Below are 24,139 nucleotides of genomic sequence, written 5' to 3' on the forward strand. Positions count from 1 at the left end.
CTTGCAATGTTGCTTTATAACAATCCAACTGTAACATTTAACACAATTAGGAACACAATAAAAGACAAAAATGAGACAGGCTTATTTATAGCTTTTTAATAATCTGCTTTTCTATTATCATTATTCTACATGCTGAGTTAGTTTTCACTCCAATGGCAATGTGCATGCAGACAGCCTGCTGACAGGATGCTCATCTCCAAGTTAAACTTAATATTATCTACCAGAATAGTTAGACCTACAGTATAGTCATCTGATAAAATATCTCAATAGCTATATTTATAACAAAAAATAAAAATAAAGATAAAGGATAAGATAAAATACAGTTTGAACAAAGGCAAGAAATAAAGCTGTTAATTTACAAAACTTTACAACACAGACTGAATGACTTTACAGGTTCAAAGTTGACCTTGGTGGCTCTTAATTAGCAATGAAAAGCAGAATTAGTTAATAATTTCAATTCAGTATCGTAATACAGTGTACAAGTTCACTATAACGTCCACCATACTGATGTATTTGTCAGTACAACTGAAACAGAACACAGACCCACCGCACCACACACTATATTTAACACATTGTGTGCTTATTATTTACGTATGCGCGACTTATGCCCCACTTTGAAAAACGACAATCCTGAGATGTACATATGTATATTCAGGTATCAGCTTGTTCATTACTGGAGGTGTCTAGTGTAGACTAGATTTTGATCATTTCAATAGCGACCTCTTGTATGTATAAAGCATGAAGCATACAAATGACAAAATAACTTTTGACCTCAATTTTCCCATTGATAGCTTATGAAAAGTGCTAAAATCACAAGAAGCAAACTGCACTGATGATGCAGGTAGCGCATTAAACTGGAAAACAGTTGCATAGTCATGTACGTTTCATATACACCGGGGTAATATTACAACACCTGATACGTTCTGACCCGTTGCGTTTCTGCAATCGGGAGCACCTTCACTACAGCAGCCTGCAACATAATGAGAACTGGTTACATACTGAAAATTCCTGATTTGTAATCCATAATTTCTAAAGCTTGCATTGTTCTAAGAAATGTACATTTCGTAAAAGTGATAAACTACTGCACCAAATTCAGCAACCGGTTAAACTTTAGTTGGATATAGTTTTGAGTGGCACACACACACTATTTGAAAGAGAGTACTAAGCTATACCTTTTGAAGATAATATTTACATACAATAATTTTTAAAGGTACACTGATGGAGTATATGAATGGTAAAGGAATAGTCAGTACCTTTTTTTTTTAACCCAACAACCCATTAACTTACTGTAAGGTGCACAACTAGCAGACGTAGTGGATTGGTGCCTGTTGTGTATATAATATGTACGGACAATTTGTCAGTTTTTTTCTTCTTGTCAATCAGTGGAAAGTGAGCACCAGATGACCGCTGCTCAAACATTTACGCTAACATGGGAGTACAATGACTATCAGCACAACACCGGTGTCATGATTTTAAACACTTTGTTGCAGCTTGTACGTAATGTGTAAATCCTCACCCAGCACCTCATCAGTAACAGTTTAGGAATACATCACTGCTGGATGGATGTTTTGGTTGGAAAAATCAGGCCGATCAGGTTCGATCATCAAAACATGTGATAAGGTAGCTAGTGTTTCCTTTTTCCACTGTTTTTTCATTAAAATAATGCATGTCTAAGAAATTGTTTTACAAAATGAATAATGAAAAAACGTCTAAAAAGCTGCTGTTAATTTGATCTGCATAATAAGACTAAACTATAGTAAAGTAACATTGTGAACATTTTGTACAGCGCTGCGCCTATAAAATGGCGGCTGCACGGTTTAAGCTTTAAACTATTTGTTTGTTTTTTAAAAAAAACATTTTTTTAGTAAAGCAATTTTCAGTAGCTTGTTTTGTAAATTAAAGTTTAGAGGCTGTTAAGTTACCAATGATTTCTTTTTTTAGTTAAACTTAATATTATCTACCAGTTCCGCTGCTGCAACTAACTGCAGATCATTAGTCCAGGAGATTGGAGGAGCAAACTGACTGATAGGAATACCGAACTCCAGTTTGAGGTGCAGAATCACAGGACTTGCGTATTACATTAAACTGCTATCAAACCACAGTTAAATAATTATTCATCACCACGTTGTAGAACCTATTTTCAGATACTCTCCCATTAACTGCAACCTTTGTCCATCATTCTGAGTACAGGTATACAGTTAAACCTTCTCTTCCAAAGAGTTACTCTTTAAGGACTGAATGGTTGGGATGTAGGTAATTTTGTAAGAAATTCTTTCCTCAAGATGGAAGGATCTGAAGGATCTAAATGTGACTTTGTAGCCAGTTTCTGGGGTCCAGCTTTGCTCGGAGGTTCCTCAGGCTGCGCCGTGCCCCGGAAGGTCGCGAGAAGGCGAGATCCGATTCTGGGCTGTTACTCCCTTCGCTCGAGCTGTTACTAGAAGTGGAGCTTGAGCAGGAAAGAGGCGGAGCTTGCTGATGGAGCGAGCTGGATGATGGCGGTTGGCACGAACAGTGGAGTCCCCCGTAGTTTCTTCCTCGCAGCGTGGACAGCTTGGCATCCAGGGAAAGTGTACGAGGGCGGAAACGGTTAGAGGCGAGGTAGTGGGGCGAGCATGGGCTAGAGCTGCAGGGGCTGGAGGTGTCTGAGGCCAGGCTGGCCTCAGAGGAGAGCAGTGCATGAGGCCGGTGACAGCGGGGACTGGGAGAGTGGCGTGGAGAGCCTTGCCGAAGGTTTTTGGGGCTACCGGGAGGCTCTTCCTTAAACAAGTACATCCAGTGCGGCGGGGTCTGAAACTCAAACTCCTCAATACGCCTCGTCAGGATATCGGTGACGGCACTGATGTCATCAGATGTGTCAATAACTGTCAGACAGAGACAGAGTACAGTTACTGTAAACAACCCTAACACATTTGCAGGCAGAGGCATTTTTGTGCTTGTCTTGTTTTAGTGTTTAACTATTTTAAAAAAAAAACTAAAAAGACTTCTGTCTCTTTTCGCAATTTGTCAATAATCCATAAAAGCCAAATTTTTAGCACATGCCTCTAATATAACATAAAGGCACTTAAACATCAGAACACATTTTAAAGGAAAACAATAATCATACATGTATCCTGTATTTAGCTTCCTTTTTTTTTTTTTTGGACTGCTCTAAAGTACAATGTCAAGGCAGGACGAGGTTTAAAAACATACTGAAGGTCTTCACAGGGCACTAAACAGAATGGCTCAGCAGAAGCAGCGAAGCTAGGTAAAGGTCTGGAACAACCGGCCTGGTTACATCACCTGTCGCTGTAATAGGAGGAGAGCAGCGCACGGATCTCAGCAGAGACAGCGTTATCCTGCAGCAGCAGGCCCTCACATGAAGGTGGGGCAGACAGAGGGGGCGCTAAGGGCAGGGCAAAACCACCACAAGGGGCAAAACCAGGGGAATGTAACATGAGGAAATAAAATATGATGTTTTTTAAGCATAAATATTAGGTGTAATTCGATTTTTATGAATGTATTAAGTCCGGTAGTGTGTATAAAAAAGGAATGGTGATGAAAATGGTGTTTTGAGAAACCAACGGAAAGATAAACAGAAAATGGACAGAACCAAAGAGAAGACAAAAGTGAAAGAGAAGAGAAAGACAGAAAAACAGAGTCAGTGTCAGAAAGAAATAAGTTTATGTAGAGAAACTCAGCTTAGGATATGTGAGGATCTAAAGAGGTGCGACCATTGGTGCATTATGTCTGAATCAACTTCATTAACACTGCCTACAGCACTGGCTTTAAGGAATACTCCAGTAAATTTGAATCTAAATCCTGTCATAAATGAAGTCTAAATGCAGGTATTGAGGTGAGAGGGCATTTATGAGAATAAGTAAGCTTGCATGAATTCTATGGTCTAAAAGTATGGGCTCAAATTCTCATTTCACTTTTAGTTTATAACAATTACAATTTTATTTTTATTTAACCTGTAACTGTTTACATTCTTCCTATAAACCGCTTTTTACAAATGAGTTTGCAATTCTTAACTCAGTTACGAAACATGTTAAAATAGAGATTAAAGTAAAAAGCTCTTGATTTTCCATTTAACAAAGCAAATTTCTGCTCTCTTCTTCCTGACGTACCCATCTCATGGTAGAGCGAGCCCTGTTTGGTTGTAACCAGAGCAGGTCTGCGTGGTGAAGGCAGGTCGATCTTCATCAGCTCATCACAGCACTGCTTCCACTGGCCTGCAGGGGGACAAAGCGGATCAGTCAACCGAGAAATTGCTTACTTGATCAATTTAATGGCTAGCCTTGGGGACCGAAATATAATGATGTAATCATTCATTCATTCATTTTTCATAGCGCTTATCCTGTGAAGGGTTGTGAGGGCCCTGGAGCATAGAAATATGTCATCCCTACTGCAGGGCACAAGCACACACCACTAATACAAATGTGTAGACAATATTAAATATCTATTTCTAAAAAAGCAGTACATTTACAGTACATATGCCTTGTGTTAAAATGAACAAGAACAGTGTAATGAATTAATACTTTTTTTTTTGGTTCAACAAAAATGCTATACAAATCAATAAGATTAATGTTCAAAATTTTATATTATTAAGAAAATTATTTCTTCGCTTTCTTGCACTGGGTTAAGTACACCCAGCATAATAAAATAGTCCTATTGAGCATATTATTAAGAACACGTTACCATTGCATATGATTAAACACAGATTGTAAAAAGAATCCAGTACGATGATTACTCCTGTGCTCAGTAGCAGTTTTATCTAAATTTTAGTCGGGAAGAGTACGCTTGCTGCTGCAGTACAGAAAAGTCTAGCATTATGGACATGCACCTCACAGCACAACATGAACATTCTGTATCTACAGTATGTTTCTAATTCAGACTGCATTAATATTAATGCCAATATTAAGCTTTAATGTAACTCAAACAGAAAAAAAATTGTTTATGTACCCATCTAGTGTAAATCTACAGTAGCATAAAAGGACACACTGATTAGCATTGAAGCATTTTGGACTCACCTCTGCACAACATCTGGTGTAAATTTAAGTCTTACGATTAGCCACATGTTCCTCATTTCATCACTTTTTCATGAGGCGTCCGTTTTAAATTTATCACCATCACACGGAGATGGTGATGGAAGTTTATCGTGTCGTGTGAAAGTTATTTATTTATTTACTAGTTTGTTTTTTTTGTATTTTGGTCTTTCCACATACCATCTGCCACATCGGGCGAAAAAATACTCCCCAACCTGGAGATATATCAGTCGTTTATGTTGCAGTTACCTAAGAGGTCGAGTTGCCAGCTCGATGCCGATTGTCATTCACAGACTACGGGCAATTCGTAAACGCCAATTAGCCTAACCTACATGTTTTTGGACTGTGGGAGGAAACCGGAGCACTTAGAAGAAACCCAAAAAACATTGAGAGAGGATATGCAAACTTCATGCACACAGACCCGAGGCGAAAATCAAACCCGGACCCCGGAGGCCAGGCCACAGTGCTCACCACTAACCCTACTTAGCCAATTTAATAGTAACATATTTTAAACATATTTTATCTCTGTCCCTATTCCCATGCAGCAGCTCTCTATATTAGAATGCCAACGGCTCCCCCTTGTGAAAAATCTGTAGCTGTGATGTTACACTCACTCATGTCAAAGAACTGCTGCCAGAAGGCCTCCATCCAGCGCTGTGTGTCCTCTCGACTGTCTGTCACTAGCGTGTGCGTGACCTCCTCTCCTCCATACTGGTTACTGACGCAGATACTCTGAGCTTTGCTTTGGGGGTCTCTTTCTGCTGCTCGTATTCTCGTCTCCTGTAACAAAGAAACACAGAATTAAACCTAGGCCTCTTTGTGAGCACATGAGCAGCAACAAACCACTAAACATCTGCTGATGACTGGCATATAAACAACATTACTGTGAATAGTAAAGTCAATTAAAGCATATACAAAACTATATAGAAATCCGGTCTGGGTTAAATTCTGCACTGCTCCATTTTGTGAGAAAGGGAAAACTCATGAACAGAGCACCATGCACTGAATGCACAGATAGATGTCATGAATCTTAGCCATAATACCACAATGATTTGAATTCATAGAAAGCCTACTCATAGTGCTACTGCTTTGTCTTCGATCTGGCATTTCCACCAGTAGGTGGAAGCAGAGCTTCACTAGACATGCAGACGGTTTCCTGACGAGACAAATGAACGCACTGCCTTACAAGAAGAGAACCTTTTTAAGACAATATTTTAACACATCAGTATATGACATGAATAGGAAATACTTCTCAGTGGAAGAAGACTTGCAACTACTCTGACACACTGGGAGCTGTCATGACAAATCCCTTGTCTAGTCAAGGGATATAATGACTCACTACAGTAGTCATGTAGTCAAAATCATCATCATGATCATAGTAACAATATTTTGCCTTGTTACGGTACATTACATTCAGTAAGGAAACAAACAAGAGGTGAGATATAGCACTACAATCTAAAAGATTAATGTTCTTATTCTTCTATTAAAATGACTTCAAAGCAACTGCTGTTAAAAGCTCTGTAACATTGTATGGATTTAAAAGCCCTGTAGTCGCTCTGTTCTACCGCATGATTGCTAAGCCACATGATGTGTAATTTATGCCAGATGGAGGTGTGTGGCCTAAATGCCATAATCACAGTTGTTGTGGCGCCACGTTTGTACAATGTGGATGTCAGCTGCTGCACTGAGCACATGAGGACTTTTGATCACAGAGACCGCACACTGCTTTCATTCACTGATGACATGCAGGATTTAATGCCAAAAGCAGAAAACATAATGAGTCAAAACACTTAGGCTCTGCAACCATTCTGTTGCATGTGCAACAATTCTGCAACAAGTACCATTAGGGGCAAATTCCTTAACTGGGATAGGAACAGTATACTAAGAGAGGCGTTTAAGTCAAACAGGGACTAATGATAAAATTCATCATGAATGAAGGTGTAAACCCGAAAGATTTTAGGCACAAATGGGACAATTAGCCACTATAAAACATTTAAATGGTGCAAACATTTTAAAAAGGAAATAATGATCCTGACGCTTAGGTGGTTTTGGAGACCACTGCAGTCATTCCCGTGACCATTTATTAAGTGAAACATCTGATCCCTGAAAACCGAGGGATTTGTTTTTGTGGGAACTGTATCCACAATCATGCACAAACATTCGGCTGCAAGTTAATGCCACATCCCCAGTACAGTCCAGACAACGCTATAAGCCAGAAGTTCCCAGGGGACCAGAGTTTCAGGTATTGATAAAACTTTCTTCCTTGATGCTATCCAAGCACTAGTGAAACACTGGGAAGTGTATAAGTGTAGCAAAGGATTACAAAAAGACATATATGTAGTTTTTAAGAGTGACTTAACACAATGTGTGGAAAAAACATAACGGAGCTCCTTACTTTGTTAATGCTGATCGTTAATAAAGGCTCGACATTGGCCTCCAAATCTTCTTGTCGGTGGTAACAGAAGAGGTTTGTCCCCTTTAGGACACCGTAAACTTTCGTCCATCCTTTAGGATCCCCACCAAGCTATACAGAAAAAACAGCATTGATGTGAACAATCTGAGGATAGATTGTGAGTATGTGTTTAAGCCTGTGTTTATCCATCACCTTCACCCTGAGGCATCCGCTAAGCATCTGCTGGGTCATACAGAGGGGCTGAGCGGCCAGACGACAGCATGCGCTTCCATACAACGGCAACCAGTATGAACACTCCTCTACAGGCAAAGAGCGATAAAGTTAATGATAATGAAAACTACTATTTTTTCCCCCTAAAAACTACACTAGGCACCATTTGTGCACCTGCACGCTGTGGAGCTGTTAACGTGCCTTAGATAACACATCATTAACAAACTCCTATTAACTAGCCATTACTAGCAATTTCCACTTGGGATTATGAGGGCAACCCTGACATAATAATAATAATACTCGAGAAGATTACTGCTACAAATCCACACACACAAGCAAATTACACTGCATGCTCTTATGCAGATAACAAGCACCCATTTTAACTAATTTTCTCTAAATGACTTCACATTATCTTATTGTTAAAAAAAGAAATAGAAATAAAAATAGGTGAAGTGGAATATAGAAAAACAGACTGCCATGTGACAGTCTCTACAACAAGATAAATTATTGCTTTTTCGTTAATTCTACAAAAGTAAATAAAAAAAAAAACATTGCACACCAGCTGTTAAGGAAGATAAGAGTATAAGGGGTACAAGACAAAATAAAAAAATAACGTTTTTTTTACATAGAGAGTAAAACTAAATGCTTTTCATCATACGCCATGTGATGTTACTTGGTTACTTTAACTTTTTATCCATTAATTTCTCACAAAGACATCATTACTTTCTACAACTACTCCAGGATTTGAACTCTAAACTGACTATATTACTACAGGAAATGAAATTCCTAACAACAAAAAAACCCCAGAGATAATAATTAGATCATGGTGAGCTGAGAGGGGTGCTTGGGTAGCGACTTACCGTTGCCAGTTATGGTGAGGTCATGTGTGCGGAAGCTGTCCTGAACATGGGACAGAGTGAGAGTGGTGTGAGCCAGGAGATGGTACTTGGGTCCTCTGTAGACACACACATGTACATATACAGATGTAGGATATAATAAGGAACAAAGTGATATAGCATATGCACTATAGAATATATACTTAGGGTGTGTATGTAGGTGTGTGTTTTTGTGTACACTCACGGCACAGGTGGGACAGGAAGCAGCAGTTGTGCGTTGCCCCCGTTGCTGATGGGGCTGCAGGCTCCAGACTCCAGCCCTGCACGCATCTTCTTTCCAGATGAGCGTCCCAGGGACGAGCTCAGCTTGCTGGCCAGCTTGCGTGGTGTATTGCCCGCTGAGTAATCGTCTTCTGTGCAGCAGCTGTACAGCTCTAACCTCAGCTCAAAACCTGGGCTCGCTTCATTACTGAACACATCGACAAATTAAAAACATACCATGTGAGACAATGGTTCATATTTAAAAAATGTCTGAATAATATTTAAGATCATATAATTTTAAACTGTCTGTGTTACTGCTGCAGAGTCAGTTTAGCTTAATGAACGTGGCAAATGGTAAATTTGGCTAATTGTTGCCCTTTAGCCAGGTTTAACATTTCTTAGGCAACCCAGATCTACACATTCAGTTTTATACATATCTTCATGCTGTAATCTCACAAAGTGAGCTTCATACTTACTTCATATGGTGTAACATAATGGCTCTATACACAACAAAATCATTCAAGCTGGAATATTTTTTTTCTCCTCTATCTTGCCTTCATGTCAAAGACTAAATGAAGTGGGCTCATGTGACTACTCATGTGAAAGTACGTTTTTAAGTGGACAGTACATGAACACATTAAGGCGTATTAACTGAATTTTTGAAAAGAAAATCTATATAATTGCCATGGCCAAGATTATGCAGATTTAGAAGTTCTGAATGTCAGTTTTGATTCATTTTGGATGAATTATCCAACCAGACTAACATGTAATACCCCACTGATTTACACTCTTTCCAGCAGGACTTTAGAGTGTAGTATGAATTTAATCTTCAACAAGAGATCTTCAACTACTAGTTTAATGTATTTGTGTATATATACAATGAAAATGGGAAAAAAATTATTAAGTTATTTATTGCAACTCTTTTGTGTCACAGTTCATGTATCGCCAAACTGGCTACCAAATGTTTTTTTTTTATTTGGCATTTCTCTGTAATTCTACAGGTGGTGCCCTTTAAACCACTCCCACATTAGCAGGCAGCACAAAACCCCGTGTGATAGAAGTAAATTATTTGCTAAGCTTGCTTAGACTTAGTAACAACTTTAAACATTAAATCAGGATATTTATAAAAACATGATACTAACAAAATCGGTACCTAGGTATCGTGATAATATCGTATCGGGTGCTCCGTATTGATTCCTATCCCCAATACGCACACACTTACAAGACTATGGTGTTGTCGAAGCAAATGTCCGTGAGGGTTCTGTCCACCATCACCATGTCTGTGTCAAAGATTTCCCCGCCTAACTGCAGCAGACAGAACACAGCACAGCGGTGGAGCTCTGAGAGAGAGAGAGAGAGAGAGAGAGAGAATAAATCAATTAGAGCGAACAAGCCTGTTCTATACATTTCCTTGTTTGCTTTTAAAGCATGTACAACAATGCTTTCAGCAGGGCAGAGTGCTAGAGTGCAGCCTTAACTTTGGCAAATATTAAGCTTTGTCTGTACTTGAGGGCACTACATTACAACAAGCAAGAGGAATGCATGATAACCAGCCACAACATGTGACTCTGGATGTGGCTATGGCGAAAATATTTTATGACATAATACACAAAAAAGATCTTGGCATGCATCATGATGCATGTTGACTTTTCAGTGCCACTATAACAGAAGAATAATATGCACTGTATATGTATAAAAGACATGATTAAACAACAAGAATAAAAGAATTAACTAACAACTACTACTGTACCACTACCAATAATTCTTCTAAAAATATTAGCATGACATTACACCAGCCATGTGTTTTCTCTATTATATTATATTATATTTTAAGAATGATGGGCCTGGTCCTGGGTTAAATGCACTGATCTGTGCTGGAAAACATTGTATGGCCAAAAAAAATCACTCACTCTAGGATTTTATTTCTGAGTTTCTGAGACCGGACCTGACCAACATCCTAACACTGCCTCCAGACACAGAGGCTTGTACAGTGCCCACTATGCATGATGGTGCAGGATAGTTCCTTTCTTACCCTGACGCACCCATCGCTCTGGAATCGGGTCAATCTGGACTCATGACCTTTTTCAACTGCTCCATATCCAATTTTTACAGTCCCTAGCAAGGTTTCAAGGCTTTTTCTGATTAGTTTTACTAAGAAATGGTTTTCTCATGGCCATACAGGTGTTTAGTCCCAATCATGTGAGTTCTCATCACACTGTGTGTGTGTGTGTGTGTGTGTGTGTGTGTGTGTGTGTGTGTGTGTGTAAATGCTCTTGCTTTCACTTTTAATCATGGCTACGGTTTTTACTGTTTATTCTTTTACCATGCAACTTTACTTTAAGTGATCTCTATTTGTTTTATTTGCCGACCACATGCCTTCCACAAAGTTAACAGTTCAGCACTATCCTTCCAGGTTTTGATATTGTGTAGAAGTTTTTTTTAAACCCAGTCATTTCAAATCTCCTTAGTTGTTTTTTTGCTTGATGCAGCCCAATAATTTGATCCTTCTGAAATAGTGACTTATATTGTATTATACATACAATCTGGCAAAAAAAAACAATAAGAGCAACCCGTTATTGAGCATCTGTCGAGGATTAATAAATTTGACACTACTGATTCTTACCTCCTTTGTTTTTAAAGTACTCTGTGTCTTTCCACATCAAGGGGATTCGAAGATCTGAGATAGAAATGCACAGACAAGTTAGAGACATGAGTGCACACACTCACACACAGCACTGGTGACAGTTACTTGTGCAACTAGTTTAAATCAGGACTTATACTTGTTCTATGCTTGTGAGACACACACATGCTCCCTCTTATCTTTTGGCAGCAGGCAGGTACTACCCAGCTAGTGCCGTGGGCGAAAGTGTGAATGTTTCATGCAGTGAATCATTCTATCTCTCCAGCCCACATACCCATCCTCACAGGTTTATTCTGTTACAATTCTGCTTTTTAGGTTAAAAAAGATACATTAATAAATAAATGGAATTATAAAACCATTAAGAAATAATTAGAAAGATCATCGCAGCAATATATTTGAAGTTATGGGGTTTGTGTGTGTGTGTGTATACAGCACGTGCACTGTTTTTCAAAGTAATGTTGAGGCTCTCGGTGTGGTATTTTAACCTGCCAGCTATATAAAAATGTCACAGGCATAGCGCGTGGGTGTGTGTGTATCTTATCCAGCAGTAACACTAAACCTCCCACACTTTAAACCTTCTTAATAACTTCACTATGACCTCCATGGAGCAGAGCTAGGCCTGGAGCGAGATTTTATTACACTCCAACACACACATAACAATTTATATCAGCCAGGAGCCACAGGTTGAATTGACTTCAGCCAGTATAAGGAGGAGTAAATATTAGAGTGTGTGTGATATAGGGGGTGGGTGGGGAGTGTGTGAGAATTTACAGAGTGGGAGGAGGCATCATAAACCTACTAGAGGGCAAAGCTAATATATAAACCAGCATGGTAGTGTAGAAACACAATGGAGCCTGAAGAGGGGGGGTCAGGAATGTGTCTGTGTCTCTCATACACACACACACACTGTCATGCAGAAAGTCAAGATATGTGAATCATAACAGGCTAGACAAGCTTTTGTATGCCTTTAGGTAACATTATGTGTATGTTCATAAACCGGTCAAGTCTGTGAACTTGCCTGAAATTGCAACTTTGCCTTTACATGGAGATCGATCGTCCATCGGGCCTGCATCTGATGACCTGCAACACAGATTCATCATCACACACAGACTAACACACCATTATTGAAAGTGTTATTATTTAAAACTGGGTCCACTGTTTAACATATTTGTCAAGAATACACAATGCATAAGCTTTCAATAAAAAACTGTGCATTCAGTCTAATAAGCTGTTATTATAGTTTTATTGATTAAACCGATTGTGATCAATCTGAACCAAACTGTGATCTGATTAAATAAAAACAGATTTGTAATGCACTAAAAAAACAATCATCATCCAAACGATCCATCCATTATCTACAGCACTTATCCTATGTAGGGTTGCATGGAGGATGGAGCTTATTCCCAGGTAACTTAGGGCAAAAACACAAATACAGAATCATACATTACTGTAATCATACACACCCAATCAACCTACTGTGCATGTCTTTGGACTGTGGGTGGAAACCAGAGCATCAAAGTGGAAATGCACCAACTTCATGCACACAGAGCGGAGCATCATCCCTGGAGGTCGCAAGGTGATCACTAAAGACTGATTTATGCTTCTGCATCAATACTATGCCATAGGTCTCATGAAGCCGCATACCGTCACCTACGACCCAGGCTGTCGTGCACTTTCTTGAAATGTAAGCACACGTCTTGCAAGTGCAGATCGCAACATAACTGTGATTGGTCCACCTCGTAGCAATGTTTTTAAATGTTGAAAGCTGTACTGACTCTCTTTTTTAACGACTCTCATTTATGAATTTTCAACGTCTGTTTTTCCACATATGTAAGCTCTAACCCCAACAAGATCCGCGCATTTTCATTCATCATTGTACGTTGTACAAAAAAAACAAAAAAAAAAAAACTCAGACGACGAGGAAGAAGAAGAAACCCCACCTAGGGTAATTGCAAAGCGATACAGACACAACAGAGCACAGTTGGGTATAAACGCTCTCACCGCTGTAGGCCACTTGCAGAAGCATAAATCAGGCTTAAGCCACCGTGACTCCCACCATGAACATATTTGGATGGAATTACTTCTACAGTAGGAACTGTCTGCATACAGCGTTCATCAGATGTACCGAGCACTACTAAAATAACATTAGTTACCTGTTTACACTCGCACTTGCTTTTGTTACAGTAATTAGTAAGTAAGTCACCGACAGTTGACTCTGAAATCCTAGGCCTGTATTTAGCTCCTATTTTAGCCTTAAAAGTCCTTGCTGGGAGACCCAGCCTAAAAGTGATTTGGGAAACTTCTCAGAGCAACTCTGAGTAAGGAAAGTACAAAAACCATTATCTTAGTGAGAGGGCGTGGTTGACCCTCTAATAATAAGTTAACCCTTAGGAGTCTGACTTGCCGCCGGCGGAAAAAATGCATTTTTTTCTGGTAACCGTGAAAAGAGTTTAAAATGCTCCGTCATGATTAATCATACACATTAGTGTAGTACATTATTTGAATCTGTAAAGGGTCTACTTTTTTTCATGTATACTCACAATATCCACAAAACAATGTGCTTTTGTAAAATAAAGAAAATAAACAGGGTGCGCTTTCAGCCGTCTCTGTCTCCGCGAAAATCTTTTTGAAACACGTCACTAAAATGAACTGAAACTCCGCGAATACTGCACACACAGACATGAGAAATATATCTATAGAAAGCTTAAAGGGTCTACTTTTAAATGATGCAATTCAGATTGAAAACAAATATTCTCAGTTTATGTAATCCGTATAAACCCAAGGAGAGGCACAGAATTTCTGTCGCACTTCATTATCTGCTAATGACCCGCGGCAGGACACGCCCACACGCCATTCACACGGAAAACAGTCACAGGGTGATCTGCATACGAGGCCACGCCCCCCGGGCAACGGCACGAAAACACACACAGACCGGCTTGAAAACACTCGGATTCAGTGAGTTTACTGCACGTTTGGAAGATGCCACGCGCTGTACAGCAAAGAAAACTCTTCAGATGATTTTGGGCAGTGAGGAGGAGTTTACAGTTACCTCAGGAGAAGACTGTGTGATGGCGAACGGGAGCATTTTAAAGAGAGAACAGATCCAGCAGAGGACATTGAAGCAAGCTGCTGTGACAATGGGTAAGTTATTAAGTCTTATATAACTCCTATTCTGATAATATTAAACTAATATTAGTAAATATTTCCCTCACTTCAGCTAGCTCTTGTCAGCTTGTGTGACACATTGGCTTTCAATGCCATTTACATAGTTTAGTGTAGCATGTAGATAACACTGCTAACATGCTGCCTTATGTAGCAAACATGTTATTTCCCGGTGGCTAAGCTAATGTCTTATGGAGTTTACAGATGTTTATAAATGTTCTAATGTATTTCACCTCGTTTTGGATAGCTTTAGATTATGGTTGCTAATATATATTTGGATCCGTTTTGGTTAGCTTATAACACTGCTATCGGTAATGTTATTTAGCACAAACAAGCTAGTTCCAGTTGGCTAAAATACTGCCTTATGTAGCTAAGAGACATAATGAATTTATGAATGTTTATAAATATTTCTGTGGTGTAAATGTTCATAATGCCTTTTGTTAAGCTTGTATTTACAAATACCTGTTTAGAATGTGTTAAATATGTGTGTGATAAAGCATGTCAGGTGGATGGTGTTTGCTAATGCCTCAGGTGTAAATGTTTGGGATGTACTAGACTTGTCTAGTCTATTGTCCATCAACAGACACAGAGGGGCACAATGTATACACTTCATACCTATTAAGCGTCCATATATATTAATTGCACATCCATTTACTGTACTATGAACAGTATAGGCTAACTTTTTTATTTATTTGTTTGTTTTTAGGAATGTGTCTGCATCACCCTTGCCTTCACCAGCACCTCACACCAGGACACCACATCAGGTTTGCACCATTTTACCATGAATGTTGTTTGCACTTTTTGCACTTTTTATTTATTTGGAACTGTTTCTGGAATTTTTGCAAGTGAATCTTAAGTTATTCTAAATAAACCACAAACATAGTAATATGTTTCTGTCTTCTAATTATTTTCTTGTAACACTTTCCTATGTGTAACACTTTTACATGAAAGGGGTAATTATACAGCTCATTATGCGGTTCTTTGTCTTCTCTGGCGTGAATTACAGCATTATTCATGATCATTCACGCCTCCTCGCATACTGCCTTTCTAAACAAAAAGTGTCTTAGAAAATTTAAATGAATGTATTGTTTTCTGTAAATGAGTAAGAAAGGTGATTGTCACATCATTTTGAAGTAAAACCTCTACATTATAAGATCCAGGTCACAAAAGTCTTGTGCACAAATGTTATGAATGTGTTTTGTGGTCTTATTTCAGTAAGTTGTTTTTTTGTTGTTTTCAAAAATCACGCATAACATTTTTTTTTCTCCAATATACAAACGTGTACATACATGCTGCTCATATATTATTGTTGCCCAGTTTGTTCTGAATAAAATGATATCAGACTTTAGATATTTATAAGTTTATAAGTAACTGAAAAATACACAAATGTCAGGACATGTCAGAATCTCTTCAGAGCTCCAAAACACCCTCAGACTCCTAAGGGTTAATGCAGCAATTCAAGGACTGTGATTGGTTGATTAAAAAAAACTGTAAAGGTTTTAAAATGCAATCTTTGTGAAAATAAAATATATGATATAATTAATAGAATAGTCTATTCTAATAGAATAGACAGTAATTTTTGTATATAATTAAATTGTATAATTATAATTATAAGCTACTTTAAGATATTTAGCCTATAACAACCTTTGCATAAAGTTAATTTAAACAGCCAAATGTTAAAAATGTGTCTACATTTGAAGCAACCAATTTCCACACAGTAGTTATAATATATATTAAAGTTCTTACATTTATTTACCATACTGATTTCATTACTTGTAATATATTTCAGATTAATGGGAGTAAAATGGCTCAGCTTTTACAAAATTGCAGGCCAGTCTATTTAAGTTGCACTTTTGGATGGTATGTAGCCAACAATCCAAGAGAGATGGAAGGAAGTAAAACAACAAGTACACCAGATTAGACAAAAGAGCAGTGTTTACTTTTAGCTTTACGTTGAAAAAAAATTTCTTTTTTCTGCCATTTTGTCCCCTATAGAAACTCCTAAACCTCTTATAAGGCCTACTCTCTGCTCTTAACAATTCTAAGAAGTTTTTAGAATTTCATCCCTATGAGCAACTTTTAGGCTTAAAAAGCTCTGTGAATACGGGCCCAGACCTCTAAGCGACCTCTGTAGAATTATTTCATTGCTTAGACTACTGAATATCATGCATTACTCCAGGCGTCTCTGCTTTATTTTAATGCTATCTGTTTTCTAGGAAAAGTAAAGCGCATGTCTGGTTTTCTTTATTTGTGAGCAATCCGGGGTCACGTATCCACTGACCTCGTGCTAATTACTGATCCAGCTCTACAGCCAAGTGAACTATGACCTCCTGAACTATGCCTCATGACCCTGTAAAGCTACTTATCTTTGCTCAGACACTTAGATTATACTTAAAAAAAAAAAAAAAAAAAAAAGACCGTCTAATATATTGAAAATGATCACCACTCCAGAAACCTTGTCTGAACCTTAGGTTATACTGTACCTCCGTGCCACCCGCTGCATGACCTGCGCTTCTTTCATGCGCTGCAGCTCGGACATGTACGCCATGATCCGAGAGTTACACGTGAGCAGACTTTTGGAAGCCTCCAACGCCTGATCCCTCTGTGAACAAGCGGCCAGCAATTTACACGCTCCCTCTCGCATCCGGATCTCATGGTCGATCTTCTTCTGGATGTCGCTGTCCTAAAACAAGACAGGAAACAACGAAAAGGTAGAACTGTTAGACTATTGCACCTTTGAAGTTTAGCAAAAGAAAGTCAAGGGCATTCTCTTAGGGCGTTTTCACATAAGGCATAATTGATTTGTACCATGCCCAGAAAGGATTGTTCCCCCCCCTCCCCAATCTCCCGCACGCCAGCGTTCACATTGTTTTTTGTGCTCCAACCTCGGGTACACGTGCAAATTTTTAGCAGTAAAGTATGCACCTTGGTTTGTGAGCCACCATTAAACACTAGAGAAGATGAGAACAAGGAAGTTAACTTTGCAGACAGACACAGACCTCCCCCTCTCCTAGAAAACATTCCCTAACTCCCCGACATGTCTGTCTGCTCCACACCGGGGCAAATCCTGCAGTGTCTCTGTTCAGTCATGCACGGTAAAGCACGGTACAGAAATTAACCCGGCAGAAGAGCACGACCTGCTTTGAAGTAGACACAGACATGATAAATTATTCATGATCTCCAACAGAGAAATGGGAAAAGCTAAAACTACACACCCAGTGTTTGTGTTTGTGTACGAGCGTGAACTGAAGTCGCCGCTGAGCTGAGGATTTCTCTAGAACTTACTTTCTAGAGAACTCCTTTAGGGAAGAGCGAGACAAGGAAGGGAAGTACAGAGATTATTGAGAGTTCGGCAAAAGCATTAAAGCCTGCTGAGAGAGACTTGCTGGGAGAAAAGACAAGAAAAGACAAAGAAGCAACAAGGGGCAACAGCTGAAAAGAAAATGCACAGGTTTTTCAACTTTGACCTTTTAGTGATCATTTCAGGCTTGTCCTTGTGACAGAGAGCAATGAGATCTTGTAATGCCGGACTGGCTGTGTGTTGCTGTGCTGCTTCAAATTCTGGCCATTTCGTCCACTTAATGGGCTTGTGTTGCTATAGCGACATCCCATAAACCCTGGGCTTGGAGAGCTTGTTAAGAATAACCTGGGCTCCAATTAGGAGAACACAACTGCTCCACACACACACACACACTCAGCTTCCTGTCCACTTCATAACACACAAGATATAATCAAGTGAATTGTCTAACGTGAATATGTTCAAAATCTTAATGATATATAATCTACTCCTGAAGAAATTGTGTATGGATGGAAATCAAGCTTGTAACATTTATGATGACATTATGATCGCAGTCGCTACTCAATATAACAATTTCTTGACAACAAACATTAAATCTATTTCTTTTTTTAAAATGTAAAAAATTTACCCGTTGAGTAAGGAGTTCTCTTCTTTAAACAACCTCTTTAACGTGTGTAATGAGTTAAAAACAGTTAGCACTTATTTATTTACTTGCTAAAAATCACTGAATCGGGAAAATAGCCCATATTTAAACGCTAATGAGCCTTCACAGAGCTAGAGGAAACTAAGCGAAATCCAAGTATTTAGGGATGCCATGAGCAGAGGTAAAACCATCACTCAGATATTTTTCTTCTTCTCCCTGGCAGGGTCTCCAAGTCAGAGAAATAACTGCCAGAGAGATTAGCAGAAGATCCAAAACAAACAATAAGAGACCTGGAAATTTCTTAAAAGTGCAATGAATAAAATTTTAAAAAAAAATTATATTACACTCAGAAATATCATTTTAATTCTGGAAACGTATTCATCATCATCATTAGATAGTGTGCAGATTGAAGCACAAGGAATAACACGAGTACAAATCTGTGTCTGATTTATGAGACGTTCAAACAACCTGCGATATAAAAAATATATTTCCTGCCTACATAATTTCCAGAGATTATTTTTACTGTGCAAGGTCTTAACTGTTTTGTGTACAAACTTCATTATCAAGTCAGGACAAATTATCTTACAGGAAAATATCTGTAGGCTAGAAAAGAAATGCCACTTTTCACACAAAAAAGAAGGTTAAAAAAGAAAGATTCTGGTTTTGCCACGTGAAAGATTAAACGTCTGCATTCACACATCCACTCACACGCAACCTTTCACACTACAGGCATTTCTGAAAAAGCCAATTAGCCTAATCTGCATGTCTTTAGACTGTGGGAGGAAACTGAAGCACCTGGGGGAAACCTACCAAGTATGTGGAGAACACGCAAACTCCACACACACAATCCTGACGCAGTAATCGAACCCTCAATCCTAGAGTGGCATCAGAATTCCGACTATACTGACTCTGGTGTTTTCTGGAGAGACAGTGATAGAGATTATATTTAATTACAAAAAGAAAACAGAAAATTGTCATGGCACTTCTCTTGCACACCTTGGGTTTAAATCCAAATACATATCCAGATATAGATATTCATAGAAGAAACAGATAAACAGTGGCATTGTGTTACACTTTTACTTCTCTGACCAGCAGAAGGCCTCACACTACTATATATCTAGCAGTAAAATAAGCACGATACTAATCTAGGGGCTTTCCCAAATACACCCAATGGCTCAGCTCCTCTTCAATAATAATGACTTTCCAATGCAACCTTTTCATTCATTTCCAGCATGAGACATTTCCAAAACAAAAACGAGCGTTGACTTGATGCAGCACCAAACATCCGAGCAGCGGCCCTGGGCTAAGAACAGGGCGAAAGCTTGAGGAGACAGATCTGGTAATGTAAATGCAAATGACATCTATTTAGATGGAAATGTGCACAGCCCCTCATGTGCAGCTGCTCTAACAGGCGCACACACAGTCAGCATGTATACACACACATTTATAAGTGGTGTGAAAATGACATTAGCGATGTGTAAATAATAATCGCTGAAAGCGTTCTGAATCAGAGCTGAGAAAACAGCCCGAGTAAAAGCGTTTGTCTGAAGGTAAACATTAGTCAGCGTGAACATGCTTGTGATATACATGTCTGTAGACACACAAATAGAGTCTGGTGCCAGACACCCCATCGTTCAAGCCAGGTGTCAGGCAGGGCAATGTGCCAGAGCAGAAAGACTGAGAGTGTGAATGAGACGTGAAAGGGAGGAGGGGGGAGCGGCCAGATCGTAAAAGGATGAGAAGAGCGAGGACACGGATCCGAGCCGGTTTAAGAAAATAACTGAAGTTGAAATAAAATTAACAAGCAATAGAGGGTTTACAAGTACTAAATCATTAATGCAGACTAAAAGCAGTAATACACAATAAAAAAAAGAAAACATTTTTTGCATATTATTAGCTTCCTAATGGCTAATAATTACCCTGCACCACCTCCTTAATGGTTTAACACTCAGACACTTGAACTGGGCCCATGACTTCACCAGCACTTTCCCAGCCTGTATAATTACACCGTAATTGCTAAAGAATTTGCAGTAAGACCGTGGCAACCCGGCTGCTGGGCTGCATCGGAAATGCCTTTTCATACAGGAAGCGGGCTGAGTCATGGGAAGTGACTCTGATCTTTGGAGAATAGCCTTTAGGTTTGAAGTCTTCTCCCCGGGAAAGCCTCGATTACTTATCCGACAGCTCTTTACAAACAAAAAGGGCAGAATGTCTGTACAAGAGCATGACTCTGACTGAGCAAGAGGTAGGAGTAAAAAAACAAAGTGCAAATACTGCATAGAAAATCTCACCAAGAGTTAAAGACTTTTACAATAATGGATAAAGAAGTGGCTCGACTTTCCTATTTTTCATAGATACTGTATGCGTGTGTAATATACTGTATATAGCACTTTCTGTTTAAGGCTGTGCAGGTGTGAACATCAGTTACATTCATTTAAAACTGTGGTGCCAGGAAAAATAGGTGATTTGCACGAGCAGCGTGCAGTGACTTGTTGAAAACTTTGTGCACAATATGGAGCAAGTGTTTTGTCCTGGAAAAAGAGAAAAGAGAAGGGTAAGAAAAGACACACGGGCATTAGCCATCAAGAATAAGCCGGACACTCGTCCACGTCCATGGCTGATAAACGTCCGCACACTTCTGCCCAAACTGTCTTCGTTTTTAAGTGTGAAAGCATCCTCCCTGTAGCCCTGATCACGTTCTGTCAAACTTTCACCTGCTTTGTCCCCTGAAAGCAACCTTACAAGGATGAAGACTCACTTCTAATGAAGAAGTGAAAACAGCAGCTCAGCCGAAAACATTTATTAATAAGGGAATGAACACAATAGCTTGTTGACAGGTTTTTCTAGTTCTTAAAAATAGATTCTATAGCCATAGTGCGGATAATTTTTGACTCATCCTCATGTATATACTGTACTTGTTTACTTAACATAAAGAGCTAACAAACGAGATCAACAAAACACTTTGTGTGACAGTCTGATAAATCTGCTGTATGAAAATGTCCTAGGTTGATAAACGTGAGCAATTATAGGCAATGATATGCGATGCGTCGTTGCGGAGTAGGTATCAGTTGTCAGACGTGAGCTGACAACATAAACTGTTTGCATTTAATCACAATTAGGACAACGGCAGTGGCAGTTTGATACTGTGCCAAAAAATAACCGCAAAAGTGAGTATATTTTATATTACGTATTCTCTTTAGCGAATTGTTTTTCGCTCCACAGGTTGATATTAACCGTCTGAACCGAAGCTTAAGCAAGAGAAGGAGAGTGAAGTGGTTAACACGGAATAGTGGAAATTAGAGAAACATTGACAGCATAAACGCACATCTGTGTAAACTGAACTAAAGAGAAAAACTGTATTGGGAAGAGAAAAAAAAAATCACTGTCTGCAGGCATGCGTCCACTTGCACCGGCATATTAGCCTTTTCCAAACCTAATAACAGTTTATGAAGCAGCTGCAGCAATAACATGAGGAAAAGTTGTTTTTTTTTGTCGTTGGAGCAGGATACTAAATCTTCAGCCACCCGAGCGACACAAGTTTCATGATTTATTCATAAACGAACAACGGCAATGCAGATTGAGTTTTCACTCATGCGGGTGTCTGTCAATATAATATCGTCTGCTGTAATTTTACAAGGCAATGAAGCAACATCAGCATCATTCTTGAGTCTCAAGATTAAGAACTTAAAGAGGGAAAAAATCTACACAGTATATATAAAAATCTTCCCTGCTAATTCTCACTACTAACTTTATTGCAGGAAAGCTGGAGTCGTTCCCAGTGCAAATTATCCCTACACAATGCTCTTACAGTGCACAAACTACAGTGACACCCGTAAGCAAAACACCGAAATAAAGACTACATTCCTGCCCACACCCAAAATGCAGGCTTGCACTGACCGGGGAGATCCAGCCTCCAATTAACTGACCACAGTTATGCACTCACCCCCACACACACACACATACATACGGTCAGCATGATCACAGCCCTCATATTCAGAACTAAAGCTGGAGGATGGAACTAGAAATGCTGGTGAATAAATGTTAAATTCATTAACATCAGTGGCGACGTATGCTGCTCAGTTTCATGTTCTGGTTGCCTGGAAACTAAACATATCAATTAAAAGATGGTAATAAAATGTAACAGCGTATGCTAAGCCATCTGATCATGTACTGTATATACTCATTATTCTATTCTAATGTAACACATCATGATTGCATGTGCACGTTGTTGGCCAGAGTTTCTGCTGTAAGAGAGTTAAGAGTTTTACATTAAAAAAAAAGCAAAAAGAGATTTAAGATCCTCACGCTGCACGTAAAACATGTTCCTTGAGATAGGATAGCATGTGCGACTGTAAGGGTGACTGGTGACATATATAACAGCATTTTTTTAGGTTTTTTTTTTTTTGTTCCTTGTCTTAAATCATTATTATTCCAGGCATGTAAATGATTTTGACACTGTTTCTGTTAACAAGCTGAAGGCTGCAACAATTACAGCATGAGCGTCCATTGCACCTGTGTGAAGCAGATTAATTAAGTCTGCGCCAATTCGTACTGTACCTGTCACCAGGAACAACTAAGATTTCCCCAAGGTGCATGAATCCAGTGTCTTTATTGTCTTTGAGGGGGTACAACATATTTGGAGAATTTATTCTCTACTAGAAAATTGCTTTGTACTTGTGATGGAAAACGACAAGCATTATATAATTCAGTACTCGAAAGCGGCCAACTATAAATACCTCAGACATTACATTATTTTATCCTGGTTTATGGACTACAAATTTGCCCAACCTTGAAAACTTTTGAAAAGACTTTTGGAGCTGTTTGGACATTGAAATGCACTTTTGTCCCGACTTTCTATTTACAGTATATACTGAATAGAAACTGAAGTCATCTTTAGTTTTTTTTTAAAATGCCACTTGTTGAAAAACCCAGCTTTGTCATGCAACACAAAAATATCTTCAGTTATCAAGATGAGCTATATTCGCCATGTTGTTCACCCACACCCTGACCCCTTTCCCACATGCTCAAAACTTTAACAAAGTCTGCACTGAGTCACTGAATCCCCGATCGTGCCTAGTTTCTCTGAAGAACAGTATAAAACGCTATTGTTGGAGACTTTTTTTGTTGTTGTTGCTGCATTGACTCGTTTAATAAAGCCAAGACGTGTTTGTTCATCGTTTTTGAATGCGGACTGTTGGCACAACAGTCCGCAGTTATAATCTTTCAATAGCCAAAAAACAGCCAAAAGGAGAGCTATAGCCAAACAGTAAGTAAAAAGACTTCAGCAACAAATAACTATGCAGTTAGTTAACCGGCATTATGTAGGCTGAGATGACATTCCGTCAGAGCCACAGCAGCACACTGCCCTCATTATTATGAGCACAATGAAGCGTTTGAGACGTGTACGCGCGTTATCTGCGAATGCGTGCTGTGCGCCTTTGAGACTGCGGCCAGCTGTTCTCCACACAAACAAGAACAGGCTTCTTACACAGATGCGTGCTGGCTGGAGATGTAGAAGAATCAGAAACTCATTATTTTTCGAGCCAAACTTGACAAATCACTGCAAGACATCAAACGTGTAACCCACATGTGTAGATCAATAGCGAATGAAAGCAAAAGCCAATTCTGGTCAAAACAAATTACCAGTGCAA

At 39.1% G+C, this 24,139-nt stretch overlaps 1 protein-coding gene across 5 annotated transcripts in view; it reads right to left on the bottom strand.

Annotated features, from left to right (window-relative positions):
- Window positions 1-81: 81 nt before the first annotated feature.
- Window positions 82-24,139, bottom strand: part of rtkna (rhotekin a) — a 67,525-nt gene continuing 43,467 nt past the window's right edge. For 3 of the 5 annotated variants that reach the window (XM_053481181.1, XM_053481182.1, XM_053481183.1), the window contains exons 2-12: window positions 17,031-17,230; window positions 12,404-12,465; window positions 11,368-11,421; window positions 9,967-10,084; window positions 8,728-8,952; window positions 8,508-8,602; window positions 7,630-7,736; window positions 7,420-7,548; window positions 5,639-5,804; window positions 4,107-4,211; window positions 82-2,861 (exon numbers count right to left, since the gene is read on the bottom strand). In XM_053481181.1, the coding sequence (XP_053337156.1) occupies window positions 2,302-2,861; window positions 4,107-4,211; window positions 5,639-5,804; window positions 7,420-7,548; window positions 7,630-7,736; window positions 8,508-8,602; window positions 8,728-8,952; window positions 9,967-10,084; window positions 11,368-11,421; window positions 12,404-12,465; window positions 17,031-17,230 (1,821 nt within the window). In that variant the 3' untranslated portion in view covers window positions 82-2,301. Of the gene's footprint in view, window positions 2,862-3,275; window positions 3,383-4,106; window positions 4,212-5,638; window positions 5,805-7,419; window positions 7,549-7,629; window positions 7,737-8,507; window positions 8,603-8,727; window positions 8,953-9,966; window positions 10,085-11,367; window positions 11,422-12,403; window positions 12,466-17,030; window positions 17,231-24,139 lie in introns of those variants that run through there. The other 2 variants (XM_053481184.1, XM_053481185.1) reach the window with 2 other exon arrangements.

The sequence above is a fragment of the Clarias gariepinus genome, chromosome 21, assembly GCF_024256425.1.
Source record: "Clarias gariepinus isolate MV-2021 ecotype Netherlands chromosome 21, CGAR_prim_01v2, whole genome shotgun sequence".
NCBI classification, from domain to species: Eukaryota; Metazoa; Chordata; class Actinopteri; order Siluriformes; family Clariidae; genus Clarias; species Clarias gariepinus.